This window comes from Metarhizium brunneum, chromosome 6, assembly GCF_013426205.1.
Source record: "Metarhizium brunneum chromosome 6, complete sequence".
In the NCBI taxonomy this organism is placed as follows: Eukaryota; Fungi; Ascomycota; class Sordariomycetes; order Hypocreales; family Clavicipitaceae; genus Metarhizium; species Metarhizium brunneum.
The window spans coordinates 413431-428637 of record NC_089427.1 but is presented as its reverse complement, the minus strand read 5'-3'; the positions used below and the strand labels follow the sequence as shown (position 1 = coordinate 428637).

The following is a 15207-nucleotide window of genomic DNA, read 5'->3' as shown; positions in this document are numbered from 1 at the left end:
CAATTTCAACGCACAGTCCATCCATCAATGTCGATCCATGTCCGTCAATCCCAATGATCAATCAATCTCGATTCAACAGCAACACCTACGGCCTCGCCCCTCCCCTCCCATGCGCCGCGTCATACAACCCCCTAATGTCCGCCTGCCACTGACTCACATTGGCCCTCAGCACGCGACGATCATACGTATACAAGCCATTCACCTCGCCCTCCACGTCCGTCGTCTGCGTCCACACGCCCCCGCTGCACGCATACCTCTCCACCTGCTCCGTCAGCTCGCGGAAGAGTACCCCCGCGCGGTAATTGTACGCGTCGAGGTCGGCGCTGACCTCGTACGTCTGGTTAATCGTGTCAATGGCCTGCTGGACGTTCCACAGGCTGCGCGTCAAGTCAGTCAGTCATTCAATCCAGTAAGTATGCACGCAGAGCCAACACAACTCACTGCTCAATCGAGACGTTGTGCCCGATGCCGCCAAACTCGCCCTGGAACCCGATGCGGCGGGGGTCGTAGGGCGACGAGAGAATCGAGTAAAAGGGCGTGCCGCACTGCGGGTTGGCGTAGTGGTGGTTGTCCTGCGCGGGACGAGGGTCAGCCAACATTAAACTCAAGTGGTCAATACATGGTCCCGTTCACATCAAGACACGTACGGAAAAGTCGCCAAAGCCGTGGTCGTGCCAGCCCGTGACGGCGTCCACCAGGCGCGACGGGTCGAGGCGGCGCACCACGTCCGTCAGCCGCTCCTCCGGGTACGGCGGGCCGCGGAGCTGGCCCCAGCCCTCGTTGTAAATGACCCAGACCACGAGCGAGGGGTAGCTCTTGTGCTCGTGGACGAGCACCTCGAGCTGGCGCTGGAACTCGGCCTGCTGCGCCGGGCTGGGCGGGCGGTTGCCGTCGGCCGGCAGCGAGGGCATGTCCTGGATGACGAGGAGGCCCATCTCGTCGCAGGCGCGGTAGAACAGGTCCGGCTCGACCTTGATCTGGGGGGCGGCGTCAGCGCGGTCATCAGAGAGAGAGAGGGAGAGAAACATACGTGCTTGCGCACCATGTTGAAGCCCAGGCGCTTCAGCATGCGCAGGTCGTACACCATGGCCTCGCGGCTGGGCGGCGTGTACAGCCCGTCGGGCCAGAAGCCCTGGTCCAGGGTGCCGAAGAGGAAGACGAACTCGCCGTTGAGCAGGGGCCGCTGCACGCCGTCGACGAGGCCGGCCGAGACGGTGCGGAACCCCGTGTAGCTGTGCACGCGGTCGTCGCCCAGCGTCAGCGTCAGGTTGTACAGCGTGGGCGAGGCCGGCGACCACAGCCGCGGCGACGCCACGCGGAAGGCGAACTCGGCGTCCGACGGGCCCGACGCCTGCCCCACCGTGCGGCCCTCGCCGTCCACCACGGCGATTGTCACCTCGGCGCCCTGCTGCTTGCCCGACGTGTGCGCCGTCACCTTGACTGCGGGGGGTCAGCAACACTCAGGAAAAAAAAAAAAAGACACCAGACGCGACATACCTTCTCCGTCCATGCCGGCCGCCACGTCGAGCTGCGTAATGTGGTTGGCGGGCGCGCGCTCCAGCCACACCGTCTGCCAGATGCCCGAGCACGAGCGGTAAAAGATGTGGCTCGGGTTGCGCGTCTGCTTGCCGACGGGGATGACCTCGGCGTCGGTGGGGTCGTGCACAAAGACGAAGCTGCACCAGGGAGCGTCAGGGGGGCGGGTTCGTTAAAAGTCCAGGCTCAAACTCACAGCTCATTGTCCGCTCCCCAGCGCACGTGCTCGGTGACGTCGACGGTGAAGCGGAAATACCCGCCGACGTTGTGGCCGGCGCGGGCGCCGTTGACAAAGACGGTGGCCTCGTAGTCGACGGCCTCAAAGTTGAGCAGGACGCGGGCGCCGCGCCAGTCGTCGGGCACGGGGAACGCGCGGCCGAACCACATGTGCGTCGAGTTGAGGCTCTGGATGCCCGAGAGGCCGCTCTCGACGCACGACGGCACCAGGACCTCGCGCGGGAGCGGCGCCGTGGGCGGGCGGTCGGGGCTCGCGTCGGAGGCGGCGGCGTCGCCAAAGGTCCAGAGGCCGTTGAGGCTGCGCCAGTCGTCGCGCCGGAGCTGCGGCCGGGGGTGCTCGGGCCACGGGTTCGTGCCGACGGCGTAGGTCCAGTCCGTGTCGAGCGGCGGCGTCTGCACCTTGTACGGCGTCGCGGTGCCCTGCACGCCGCCCCCGGTCCCCGCGACGTGCATCAGCGACACGCCGCCCCAGAGGACGCGCTGCAGGAGGTGCATGGCTGCGCTGGCCGTGGCGGCTGTCTCGTCGTGTCGTCTTGTCCCGCGGATCTAACGCCCGTGTCTGCTGCACGAGTACTGTGCTTGGTGTGCTTGTCGTGTCGGCCAGGTCGGGGGCACACGCGCTTCAGGCAGCTTGGGCAAAAACACCAGAGAGAAAAATGCCGGATCTGCGTCTCCCTTATAAACAAAAACAGGACGGGCGGCGCGGGCAGGACCATGCAGGCCACCGGACAGGTCGATTGACTTGCATCAATGTCTGACCGTCTGGTACGGCAGGGGGGAGCGCTTGCCAACATTGAATTTGATGCAGTCTGGTCGCATCCCCCGCCCACGACCGGACACGACTCATCTTGGCGGACCACAACATTGACATTAATTTTTACACACATTGTCCACGCGGTGAGACATGCGCCGATCGTCGTCATGGCAGCGCAAACACCGAGGTCGTCGGACACAGGGCTGTCTTCCGGGCGTGCTTGCGGCCGCGGAGGGCGACCAGACGCATTCCATCCACGCGCGCCTGGCAAGTCATGCCCAGCCGGCAGATGGGCAAGACGGCCGGCTCCTTCGTCTCGGTCTTGGGCCGCGGCTCCGACTGGCGCGCCAGAGACAATCGATCCATCCATGGGCCCGGGCCATGCTGGCGAGCTGGGCACGACGCTCCCTGCATCACGCGCGCACGGCATGCGTCTCGCGCGAGGGGGTGGAATTGGCACTGGGCCGTGCATGCTTTTTTTATTCACCCCGATTGCGGGGTATGTTCCAGCGAGATTGTGCATGGCGGGGAGCTGGAATCTTGGCTGGGTAATCAATTGATCCCTGCCGCTTCAATGTTGGCCGGCTGGAAATGCAATCTGCCTTCCATGAATGTTGGTTCGCATCGCGGAATATCGCGTTTATACTCGGTACAATCCCCTTAAATTATTCTTTATGCGCGACCAGGCAGGGGGGCTAATAATTAGCATTGAACATTCAACACAAAAGGTCAACTGGTTCGTATGGTAGGAGCGTAAAACCTTAACAGCTTCCCTGTTAGGTCGTGCATGGAGTCAAATGCAATTCAATGGGACCGTAGAGGCCGGCCGAGTTGCAGGCTGCTCCATGTCCGCAGACGACCAACGTGCGTCATGCCGGACAGCTGGCACCAGCGCCGTCTTTTTTTAATTTACCAGACCACACTTTTTTTTTTATTTCCACAGCTTGACCGCTCCCTGCCCAAAGCGGAAATGATGCTCGTCTTGCAGAGCGTATGCCCGCCCGGCCCCGATGCGCAATGCGCGATGCAGAGTCGTCGGTACGCCGGCACTTTTGTATGACGACCCGACACCGATGGATCCCGGGGCACGTTCTACGAGGGGGACATTTCCGTCATTGATCCTTCTCGTGCGAGGTGCGGAGACCAAATTGATGGCTCGCTTGGCTTCCGGCCTCGAGACCACCACGCGAGGTTACATGGCCGTGGCCGTCGGGAATGGCTGCCCACCCGTCGTGGCGGCGGTGCTCAATCGCCACCCATCATGTGGCCACAATGCATTGTTCCACACGAGCTTAAACTGTAATGGAACCATCCTTTGGTACCCCGTGAGCGAGCTGGCCCCAGCTCGAGCAGATGTCCCTCGCTTCTCGCCCGAGCAAGCTGATGGCACGGGTTCTTGTTGTCCTCGAACCCAGGGCGTCGGGGCGCTAGATGTTTGCCGGCGGCTGGTACCCCAACTGTCGATCCGTGGGCATGCAAAATTTGGGGGAAATAGACATGGAACCGCGTGTAGAGGCGGACACGGGTTGTTGCATCCGACGCCCCCGCGTACAGTCGCCAATGGAATATGCCGTGAGACGCTGTGTGAGCATCAAAATTGCAATAGTGCAGCAATAATGAGGAGAGGGTGTCGGCCCTTTGCGCCTGCAGCTGCCGGGGTCTGGTGACATAGGCATTTGGACTGGTGTCTTGCTGGCCGACGTGTGAGTCTTGAGGGGCGCTGTCTGAGCTTCGTGGAAACAAAACGAGGTCTCGACTGGCAAGGCAATCCGCCTCGCTCGGACCAGTGTCTGCAGCAATCATCCTGGAGATGGGAGCAGTAGGTGTAGTCGCTGGAATTCCCATTGTGCAAAGAGGTCAACTGGTACCAGGATCCATGACGAAGGCTTCTACACAGACAGATCAAGCGCGGCCTTGGAGGGACTGTTGTAGGATGACTGTGAAGCCTTGTGCGTCGGCATATATATATCTATTTTTTTTAACAAAAAACTGACCCAAGAATCAATACCAAGCCAACACAGGACCTTGAATCAATCAGACGGAGCACTTCTCACAGGGTGCTGCACCACCTCATTCTTCAGAGACTGCCCACGCAGTAGCAAACACAAAAACATTCCTCTCTTCTGCGCCGGACAAAGACTACAACCGCCCGGCCTCCCGCAACACCTCTCGCCGCACAAGAACCGTCTATACCTTGACCACCAATTTGCCGCCGCTAATCTCGCCGTTTCGCATCCGGTCCAGCCCCGTATTGACGCTGTCCAGCCCATACTCGACGTCGACAATATCCGGCGGCAGCAGCAGGCTCTTGTCCAGCAGAGCGGCCGCCCAGGCCACGAGCGCGCCGCCAATACTCTCGACCTCGTGAAACAACTTGATGGGCACCGAGTGCAGCACGACGTCGTCGCCCTCGGCGCCCTTTGGCAGCCCCGCGAGCCCCACGAGGTGGCCGCGCCGCCGCTTCGCCCGACGCGGCGTGCCCGGCGGCGACATCAAGGACGTGGCGCCGCCCTCGCCGGCATCGCACGGCGTCTGCCGCAGTGCCTGGAGCAGATGCGTCGCCGACTCGCGGCCGCGGGTGTCGATGCCAAGCCGCAGCCGGCCACCGGTCGCGGCGCGGAGGACGTCAACCGCGCGCGCCGGGTCGTGGCTGTCGACCAGCAGGTCCGGGCGGATGACGGCGTGGCCAGACAGCCAGCGGCCGTGCTTGGCGCAGTCCACGACCACCGCCACCCGCAGCCCGGCAAGCCGCGCGAGCTGGATCGCGAGGTGTGCCGAAGTCGCCGAACCTAAGAGGCACCGTGTCAGTCAGCCCGATTATGCTCCATTCTTCTCGGCCAGGGGGCGTCTAGTTACCGCCCCAGACGGCGAGCCAGTCGCCCGCCGCGGGCCGCTCGTCCGGCTCCAGCCCGTCCAAACACTCGACGGCCACGTCCCGCGGCAGCTGGTCCTCGCCGAGGCCGCGCACCGCCCGGTACAGGTCCGGCCCGTCGAGGACCGCCGAGAAGTCGGCGCCCAGCGAGACGCCCAGCGCCAGGGCGGCCGCCGCAAACGCGACGCCAAAGGCCGACCCTTGCTCGTAGCTCATGCGCGCCGGGAGCCGCACCACCGTGTGCTCCCGCGCCACGACGAACTGCTGGTACGCCGCCTTGCGCGGGTCGCGGTAGTCGGTGGAGATGACGGCCACCTGTCGTGCGTGCAGTGTGTCAGCGACGAAAAAGAAGCAATTGTAAGAACCTGTCGTCAACCGTCACGTACTCTGTCGCCGACCTTCCACCTGGTGTTGCCGGGCGATACCTGCGCCACCTCGCCCGCCAGCTCGCGGCCCGCGATGCACGGCAGCGGCGGCAGCCCAAAGCCAAAGTCCCTGCCAGCACGGTCAGACACATTAATGTCCCGTCTTGGGATGCACACGTTTAGACGCACGGTGCCTTCCAGTCAATCGGGTTCAGGCCAATGGCCCTGTTCCTCACCAGCACCTCCGACTCGTGCGCCAGCCGCGGGACGGGATACTCGTCCACGAGGTCGTACCTCTGCCGCGGCGCGCGCAGGAGCAGCACCGTCTGCGAGGGGGGCGTCTCGTCTGGGACTTGAGAGTTGCCCATTGTTGTGCGAATCCCGGGGGCAAAAGTGATATTTTGAGGTTGGAAAAGGAGCGCACGCGGCAGGTGCTTCCCTCGCGTCGGGTGTTTGCTGGTAGATTTGCATCCTGCCACGGGCCGGTAATGCAGGCTCGCCGAAAACCGGCCGCGACAAGGCGAATTGTAACTTGTGTGTTTGCAAGACGACATGGACGAGACGATGGCGCAATTCTGGCATCTGGCGAGGCCATCGCGCATCGGGACCCACTGCCCCCGTTGCGTGTGGCCTCGTTCACGGGGAACCCTGGCAGGCACAAAGGCTATCTGCGAGGACGACCTTGATTCGTCGTGCGCGTCGTCGTGGTAGATCCTGCGAGCACGTCATGGCCCTGGCCGATATGAACGTGGCGGCTTGCTGCCGGCGCGTTTGGGGGCCTCTGTTGGCAGGTGGGAGGAGCAGGCACCGTGGGTTTTGTACAGTAGTCGCTACAACTACTGGTGTTTGGTTGTTTGGAACATAACAAGTCAAGTGTATTTAATATTGGCGGGGCTTTTGTCGCGCAATACTGAAAGCTTGCATGTGGCAACGCTGCTGTGTTTTAAACAGAAAAGAGGAGAATGGGCACACTTGTAAGCTTGATATCAGAGGGCTACTTTCTGCATATTTTTGTTGTTTCTTTTTGCTCCGTGGCCCAACAGTCAAATCGACATATTTGCAACAGGTTCCCGTCGCTGAAATGCCGGTGGCTGTTGATAGGAGGAAGATGCCTCGAAAGAGCGTTGTGAGCATGATGGCGCTGAAATAGCCAGAGTGTAAATAGAGTATTCGTGCCTCCGTTGATGACATCATTGAACCAGCTGGCCCTGTCTCCTGTCGCCATGTACCATTTACAGACGCAATTTCCAGTCCTAGCACTCCCGTTTTCCCACGTTGAATTTCAGCGCTTCGTCCCAACGCCGCCAGCTTGGATCGAGTCAAACGCAGCATGTTCCTGGATGAATGTCATCTAGAGACAGATCCGACAGAATACTCAAGCTGGTAGTATTCATTGCAAGTTCCGTGAATCTGTCAGGTCTTCGTCTGTTCTTCTGACCCGGGACTTGTAGTCGGGTGCTCACTTTGGGATAACTCCGTGCGTCGCCTTGCCGGCCCCGTCTCCTCGGGCCTTTCGTTTTTCAGGTGCAGCGTCTCTCTTTTCCATCTCCCCGTGTAGCCTGCGTGCCTACCGTTATAATTAGGGTCGGAAATATTTGCCCATAGACGTTATACTTAAGACAACGGAGGATCGCTGTATTGCAATAAGACGCCCGAGGTAGATTATTGGAGTGTTTATGCCTCACTATACATGACAGGCAAGAAGACGACATTTCTACAGCTTTTGACAGCAATTCAATCTGTCTTGTTTCACTCTCTTCTACCTATAATGCTACTTTTTGACGAGACTTGCCGCCGCACATCTGATTTGAATATCTGGCCTGGCGAGGTCAGCCACTCTCTGATTATCCATGCGAAAATACGACAGCTTTCAGCCGTAGTAGTCATAAAAAAGCCAGTGGACAAGCATGATATCTATTCGCGCGGGTCGGGAATAACCGTAGCCAAGGATGTGACAAGGGTTCAATATGAAGGCTTGGAGCAAAAGGGGCTCAATTTAATAATAATCTCGTAGGATATCAAAGGTCCTGAGTTACTACGGGAAAGGAAAGGAAATATGACCGCCTTATATACATGAAAGGAACGCCCGGGTCTAGGGTCCTTGCCCGGGCATGTGTTCCAACTGTGTAACCAACAAGTCCTGTATCGGCGAAGCCCCTTTGTTGGGCTTCACGATCTGTTGCGCCTTTTCCGTGTAACAGAGGAACCATTCCCGATGAGATGGCTCAGCAACTCCGTGGCACTGTGTCTCGCTTCAGCAGTGCAGACTCATGGCGTGCTCTTTGGCCCCCCTGAATGACAAACCCGGGGGTTCATTGTGAGTCTGGCAGAAGCGCCGTGCTGTGAGGATATTCAGGTAGGCAAAGCGGAATACTTGGTGGCCGACGTGGCGTAAATCAGCGCGTTGGCAAGTGACCGGCGTTAGCTTTAGTTTCCCGCTTTACCTCGCACGGTAATATAATGTACATGTATAAGGTAATTTTTAACTATTGAATTGATAAAAGACAAGTAACTTGCGTTACTCATGTAGCATCGTAAACCTCATAAAACCCGCACATATAGTAGCATCAAATCAAACAACAATAACAGCTCGCATACTTAAGTACGTATAAAGCCCGCTAAATTACACAGACGCTACCATGTTCGCCCTCCTCTCTTCGCCTACCCCACGTGAACATCCGTTAGCATCACGGTCCTGTATCGTGCTTGGTTTGGCTATTCATCTCACAGAAACAAGTCAAGTACGACATGCCACCCATATAACGAGCCACTTGCATAAAACCAAATGCAGCGTTGTCACTATTAGAATTACGGATATGAGTAAATCTATTCGCTTCGCCCAAAATACCCAATGATAATTTCCCACACGGCTTCCAAGTACGCACACGGCCTATTATATGAAATAATAAAATTAAACAAAATAGTATAGGACCAAAAAAGGGAAAAAAGCACGCCACGTCACCAAGGACGGTACTTGGGCCACTCAATAGCAGCCACGTCCTCGTAGCACTCGGTCTCGTAGGCAAACTCATGACTGAACAGCGACCCCTCCGGCAAGTCGTCCAGCTCGGCGCACTGGGCAAACAGGCGGACGGGCACGCAGTTGCCAGGGATGGCCTCGGGCCCCCGGAGCCCCAGGGCGAACTGCTTGACGAGCAGGAACGGCCGGCCGGCGTAGTAGGGGACGGTCTCGTTGCAGACGGCATACGTCTCGGGGTACATGAAGGTGTAGGGGACGGACCAGCGCGTCAGGCCGACGCCCCTTGCGCCGGGGCCGGCGTCGAGGCGGGCGGTGCTCGCCGTGTCGGAGCCCTGGTCCCGGGCGAGGCGGAGGCCCCATGGCGTCGGGGGCGTGCCGGCGTCCGAGAGGACGGTCGAGTTGGCAAAGTGGAACTCGAGCGCCGTGCCGTTGATGTAAAAGGTGCGCGGGTGGTCGGTCTTGCTGCCGACGCCGAGCAGGGACAGCCCGGCGCCGACGTGGATGCCGTTGATGTACGTTTGGTGGATTGATGGCGAGAAGTCGCGCGACAGGTCGGTGACGTTGACGACGAGCTGGAAGCCTTGTGATTTGGACGTGGGGGGCGTGGCTGTGGGCATGTCGCGGGAGCCGATGATGGGCGAGGCAGCTGCCAGGCTGGCGAGGCTGACGATGGCGGATAAGTACATGGTGAGGTGGTGGTGAGAGTGGTGGCGAGAGTGGTGGTAATGACACTAATAAGAAGCGGCGACGAGAAGCGGCAATAAAAAGTGACGGTGAGAAGTGATGATGAGAACCGGCGATGAGAAGCGCAATCACAGCGGTGCCGCAATAGTCTCAAACAACCCAGATGCTCAAGTGTGCAAGATATACGCCACCCAGCTCGAGGACGACGACGACAAACGCTTCTTATAAGTTACATCCGCCCGCCCGCCTCAGCAATATGCACCTACCAGCCAGTGACACGAATAGGCGAGGCACAGGCGCACGAGGCATCAGCTGGCTATGACGACACGCCGTCTCCGCCCAACGCCAAAAGCCAGGCAGCCCGCACGGGACGAATGGCCGAATGCAACGCCGTGCCGACAATTGAGAGATGGGCGCCGCCTTGCAAGACGACCCGGACAGAAGGTGGCCTATGCGGATGTATGTGCACGGGGCGCAGTGACGGAAATAGAGGCGGGAAGAAAGAAGAAACAAAATCTTGGGATGGAACTGCCATTATATTGACGCTACGGAGTAGCCATGGCCACAATGCGGCGCCAACTGGGCATCGGATCCCAACCACCAGGCACGGCTTCGCGGAGATCACGACTATGCATTCCACGGACGGGTGCGCGGGTCGTGGCCATTTGTTCCGACAAGGTCAAGATCGACGGCCTGTTTGCCCCAGCCACAGCGCCGGGCCAACCCAAGTCGAGTCACATATGGGACAAACAAAGAAATCCCGGCTTGCTACCGTAAATCACAAGACTCTCCGGGTCCAAAGAGCTGGCCAGTGCGCCCGTACTCGATCCAACGGCGGAGGCGGAATGACTAATTCTTCTTTGTAACTGATAACTACCTAGGGAGGCATCTACACAGTACAATAGGGGACGCAAGTAGGTTCATGTATGTATTTGGTACAACGTCTGCAATCCATCTCCGCATCCCAACCGACTGAAACTATGGCATGGCAGGGCAGTGGTGCAGCCAAGTGTCGCCACGGTGAGACATCAGCCTGCGTCGCGACAAAAAGAAGATGCTTTCCCTGCCGGTTCCTCACAGCCGCGCCTGGGTCCCAGCAACTTCATCCGCCATCGCCCGCCCAGCCGCGCGACCAGAAAAGATGCATCCTCCCAAAAAGGTGCCCTCGAGAGAATTGTAGCCGTGCACACCACCGCCACCGAAGCCAGCCACCTCGCCGGCAGCATACAGACCAGGAAGGGGAGTCCCGTCCGCGCGCATCACGTTGCTCTGCAAATTGGTCTCAATGCCCCCCAGAGTCTTGCGCGTCAGCAAATTCAGGCGCACGGCAATGAGCGGCCCCTTGGACTTGTCCAGGAGTTTGTGCGGCTTTGCCACTCGCGAAGCCTTGTCGGGCCAGTACGACCGGCCATTGTTGATCAACATGGCTTGAGCGTCCTTGGAGTATGCGTTGTTGAACTGCAAGTCTCTCGTCTCAATGACATTTTTGATCTTGTCCAGTTCCAGCGGCGGGCCATTTCGTTCTGCAGCAAGCTTGTTCATGCCATCGACCAAGTCGTCAAGAGTATCCTTGACAATAAAGTCCTTGCCGTGCTTCATGAAATTTTGTACGGGGACCGGCCCTTTGCCGCCAAAGATTCGGCCGATAAGCTTCCAGACACTCTTGCCGGTGATGTCTGGATTCTGTTCAGAGCCCGAGAGGCCAAATTCTTTGGCAATGATGGTCTGGTTGAGGATGAACCATGTGTAATCGTGGCCCGTGTGGCAGATGTGCTTCAGCGTGCCGAGCGTGTCTGATCCGGGGAACAAGTAAGGCGGCAGCCTGTTGCCGGCAGCATCTAGCCACAGAGACGAGGGAGCGGGAAGAATACGGATTCCGTGATCCGGCCAGATGGGGTTCCAGTTTTGCAGCCCCTCGGTGTAGTGCCACATTCGATCGCGATTGATAAGATGCGCCCCGGCCTTTTCTGAGATGCCTACCATGCGCCCATCGACATGAGCAGGCACCCCAACCACAAAGTGCTCAGGCACCTTGGGACCAAGCCGGTCCAGCGGCCACGATGCCTTCACGGCCTCGACATTGCCGCCAATGCCACCGGACGACACCAGAACGGCGGCGCCTCGAAGCTCAAAGGTGTCGACCTCTTTGCGCGACGACTTGACGCCCCGCGCAGCGTCGTCCTCTTCCAGCACGCGGCCCTTGACGCCAATGGCTCGGCCCGTCTTTTCATCGACAACGATCTCGTCCACTGCGTGACGGTGCTTGAACTGCACAATGCCCTTCTTGGCGGCGCTCAAAACGGGTTCCTTGAAGATTCGAACAACCTCGGGGCCGGTGCCCCACGTAAGATGGAACCTCGGCACGGAATTGCCATGGCCGCCAGCCCTTCCATCGCCTCTCTCGGCCCAGCCAACATTGAACATGAAGCCCAGGCCGAGGCCCTTGACGTAGTCCTCCATTTCATCTGTAGCGAAATCCACAAATGCCTTTGCCCACTGCCGTGGCCAGTGGTCCTCGTGCTCGCGGTCAAACTGCGCTGAATTGAGCCAGTCGTGCATGGCCAGTTCTCGCGAGTCTTTGATGCCAACGCGGCGCTGTTCGGTAGAGTTGACAACGAAAAGGCCGCCGAGGGACCAGAAGGCTTGACCACCAATATTGTTGGCATTTTCCTGATCAACAATAATGGTTGGGACTTTGCGCTTGGACAACTCATAGGCTGCGACGAGGCCAGCCAGGCCATGGCCGACAATGATGACTGGTTTCTTCTCGTCTGCCATGGTGTATGTGGTAAGTTGATGGATGGGGGATGGTACGTGATGCGTCGGTGCGGATGTAGGAGTTGAGATTCAACTGACGGCAAGACGAGGTTGCAATCTAAAGAGGGATCGAGATGGAACTCCAGCCCGCCAGAGTCCGGGGTTGACAAGGACTAGGATGATTGTGATGAGGAACTGGGTTAGGTGAACGGATTACGGGTGTTGATATGGAGAAAAACTCCGGTAGTATTCATGTACGTCGACTGGTAAACGGGGATGAAGGGTCAATGGATGTGACCGGCTGCGTTTCTGGTGGGGCAAGTGACGCCGTCGCCACTCGAAAGTCGGAGTCAAGGCGCGACACGAGACTTGACATTGGATGGGCTGCTCTGACCCCGAATCAGGCTGCTATTGATGAGCATCGGTCCATTTTCCGAGTCGATTGACGTCTGGTATCACTCAGTGCCATGCAAGCTTGGAACAATGACATTGTGGCTGCCCGTCGGCCCGTGTCTCGCAGAAGGAGCCAGTGACTCGGGTGCACATGCGTTTTGTAGGTTCGTACATGTAGGTGGTCACTGGACGGCCATCATGCCACTCCAAAAGTTGCAAGTGGTGCCACCCAACTGTCGAGGTTGGACTGTCCTGAAATCGTGCATTTGAGGGACAGTCAAGTCGGGGCATCACTTGACCTCACATGCAAAGTTTGACGTGCAAACCAGAGCCAACTGCACATGCTCATTCAACAGGGTAGGCGGGCAGAAATGCAGTCTGGTGCCTTCGAACGCGCCTTCCCGATGTCACCTCGTCAATCCCTCATCATGGTCACAACTCCAACCTTTACTCAATACAAACATGCAACCATGGCATAGATTCATCAAAATTCGCAGTCGAGAGTTAAAATGCGCTTTTTAAGACTATTTATGTGCTCGTCACGTACAATGAGGCGATGCGTACCAGTTGCACACTTGACCATTTGCTGCTCTTGACTCTTGACTCTCGAATCCTTTCCGCTACTCCGACCCTCAGTGTTTTCAGAGTTTCGACACCACAAAATCGGCAGACGACTCCGCATCCGCAGCATATGTGATATGCTGCGGTGTGATGAAAACACCTCCGTCGCAGATATCGTCGCCCTCGTGGCAAACAATGCTTACCCTGCTTGCGTCAATGCCTCGCACCGGCTCCTTGGACATTGGGTCTCCGAAAATGACGACGGCCTTGACTTTGGACATGGACTTGGCGTCGAGATTTTTGGCCGCATTGTGGACAGCATAGCCTCCTTGAGAATATCCGCTCAATACGAACTGTGTCTTGGGACATTCGGCGATGGTGTTGGTGATGAATTTAGCCCTGGTGAGTTGTGTCAGCACAACGAGCACATGTTTGTTGCCCGAGCGACCAGTCAGCCAGGGTGAACTTACATGGTCACTCCAGCAGCTGGGTCTGCCCTGAGATACCCGTCAACCGTTGCTGGATACTCAACGCCCTGAATGGCGACCGACTTGGAGGACCCGATGGCCGCCTCGAGAGCCCGAAAAAAGGGCGGCCCAACGAGAGCACCAACGTTACCGGGATCACAGGTGCCTCGTGCGAAGACGACCGTGACGTCGGCACATCCCCTACGGTTGGCATTTATTTTGAGGCCAAACCCCGCTGCCAAAGCAGTTTCACCAATGCCCAAAGCCGTACAGATGCCATTGACGGGAACATTGACGGGAAATATTTCCACAATGGCGGCTAGAAATGCATTCAGGTTCAAGTCCCGTTTTTCGATGGCCGTATATTCCACATCCGACACCGGAGCACCCGCGACGAAGCTAGAGGCTAGGCCAACAAGAACTGCCTTTGAGAAGTGCATAGTGTCGATATCAATCAAGTATGCAGGAACACGGGGGACGGAGAGAGAAAAGGAGAATGCCGCAGAAAGCAAGCTCGGATGTAGTGTCGCTTGAAGGGGGGGCAACCTGTCTGATATCTCCAAACATACACACCATGAAGCTGAGGATGTTGTCGCCCTCTTATACTGCTCTTCGTTGCATGTTCCCAGTACCATGCAGCATATGACTCCTTTACCGCCAGGAGAAAGTCGGGCTCAACTATCCCGGATCGGAATGTAGAACAGATTGGAAGCCTTCTTGATAGGCCAAATAGCTTTCCACGATTGGATGATCTCCCGGCGCTATTTCTCATGTCCTGCACCTGTGTGTCTCAATCGCGCGGCGCAATGCGCGCACCTTGTTCAGTGTGCCACACGATGCGCCCTAGAATCCGTCAAGCAGGCTGAGCTGTCTATTACACATGCCGACGCCATAAGTCTTTACCCGGAGCAGGCGCCTCCGCAGAGTCGGCTGAAGGCTGAACCCATCGCAAGATGATGTGGAAGTACATCAGGGCCAGGTCTTTGGCCCATCCGACACTCCGGTTTTACGCTTCCCGAGCTCAACTCACCAGACTGCCGCAGCTCAAATGCTTACGAGCTGTTTTGTTAGCGCTGGAAGATCAGCAGCAAAGAAACATTGAACGTTGACAGCACTTGACCCTGCTGTGCTCCCCGCATTTCCAACCCTTGCGCTACCCCAGATCCTGCTAGGCTTCATTCGGCGCGGATCAAGCCATAACAGGCACCACGTCCGATTGCACAACGTAATGTTGGGGACACTGCCTGCTGACCATAACCCATCACCTACCATTCAGAGCCAGGGTAAGGTTACAGGACCTCGGCATGCAAACAGGGATCATGCAGCTGCACATGACTTTCCTTTCCGTCCTTTTTGCCAGAAAAGCAGGCGCCAGGAAGTTGGATCAAGACTTCAATCCGTAATGTGTGTCAAAGTCAGCGGGATAACTCCTGACCCGCAGCCACCAGGCTTGGCGGCGCAAGTATACCGTACCCTAGCTTCCTACTTTGGAAAGAATGAACGCATTTCAAGAGCCCCATATTCACATGAAATATCGAATTTCAGCCCTCTTGGATCAAAATATGTCGGTATATTGCCCGAGTTGCAGATTTCTCCGCAGA

General features: G+C 57.8%; 5 protein-coding genes across 5 annotated transcripts; all 5 read right to left on the bottom strand.

Annotated features, from left to right (window-relative positions):
- Nucleotides 1-85: 85 nt before the first annotated feature.
- Nucleotides 86-2268, bottom strand: uidA (Beta-glucuronidase; the record flags this gene model as incomplete). The annotated part of the gene is made up of 6 exons (XM_014685352.1): nt 86-377; nt 442-572; nt 648-977; nt 1031-1440; nt 1498-1676; nt 1733-2268. The coding sequence occupies 6 exons, from the start codon at nt 2266-2268 to the stop codon at nt 86-88; spliced, it is 1878 nt and encodes a 625-aa protein (XP_014540838.1).
- A 2446-nt stretch (nt 2269-4714) lies between these two features.
- Nucleotides 4715-6132, bottom strand: azaJ (Dehydrogenase azaJ; the record flags this gene model as incomplete). The annotated part of the gene is made up of 4 exons (XM_066131485.1): nt 4715-5316; nt 5384-5714; nt 5786-5894; nt 5954-6132. The coding sequence occupies 4 exons, from the start codon at nt 6130-6132 to the stop codon at nt 4715-4717; spliced, it is 1221 nt and encodes a 406-aa protein (XP_065987644.1).
- Nucleotides 6133-8722: 2590 nt separating this feature from the next.
- Nucleotides 8723-9430, bottom strand: G6M90_00g094740 (uncharacterized protein; the record flags this gene model as incomplete). Its single annotated transcript, XM_014685351.1, has 1 exon — nt 8723-9430. One exon carries the CDS (start codon nt 9428-9430, stop codon nt 8723-8725), a length of 708 nt encoding a protein of 235 aa, XP_014540837.1.
- A 1072-nt stretch (nt 9431-10502) lies between these two features.
- On the bottom strand, nt 10503-12206 carry G6M90_00g094730 (uncharacterized protein; the record flags this gene model as incomplete). The annotated part of the gene is made up of 1 exon (XM_014685350.1): nt 10503-12206. The coding sequence occupies one exon, from the start codon at nt 12204-12206 to the stop codon at nt 10503-10505; it is 1704 nt and encodes a 567-aa protein (XP_014540836.1).
- Nucleotides 12207-13219: 1013 nt separating this feature from the next.
- cutA (Cutinase) lies at nt 13220-14046 on the bottom strand (the record flags this gene model as incomplete). The annotated part of the gene is made up of 2 exons (XM_014685349.1): nt 13220-13538; nt 13610-14046. The coding sequence occupies 2 exons, from the start codon at nt 14044-14046 to the stop codon at nt 13220-13222; spliced, it is 756 nt and encodes a 251-aa protein (XP_014540835.1).
- Between the last annotated feature and the right edge of the window lie 1161 nt (nt 14047-15207).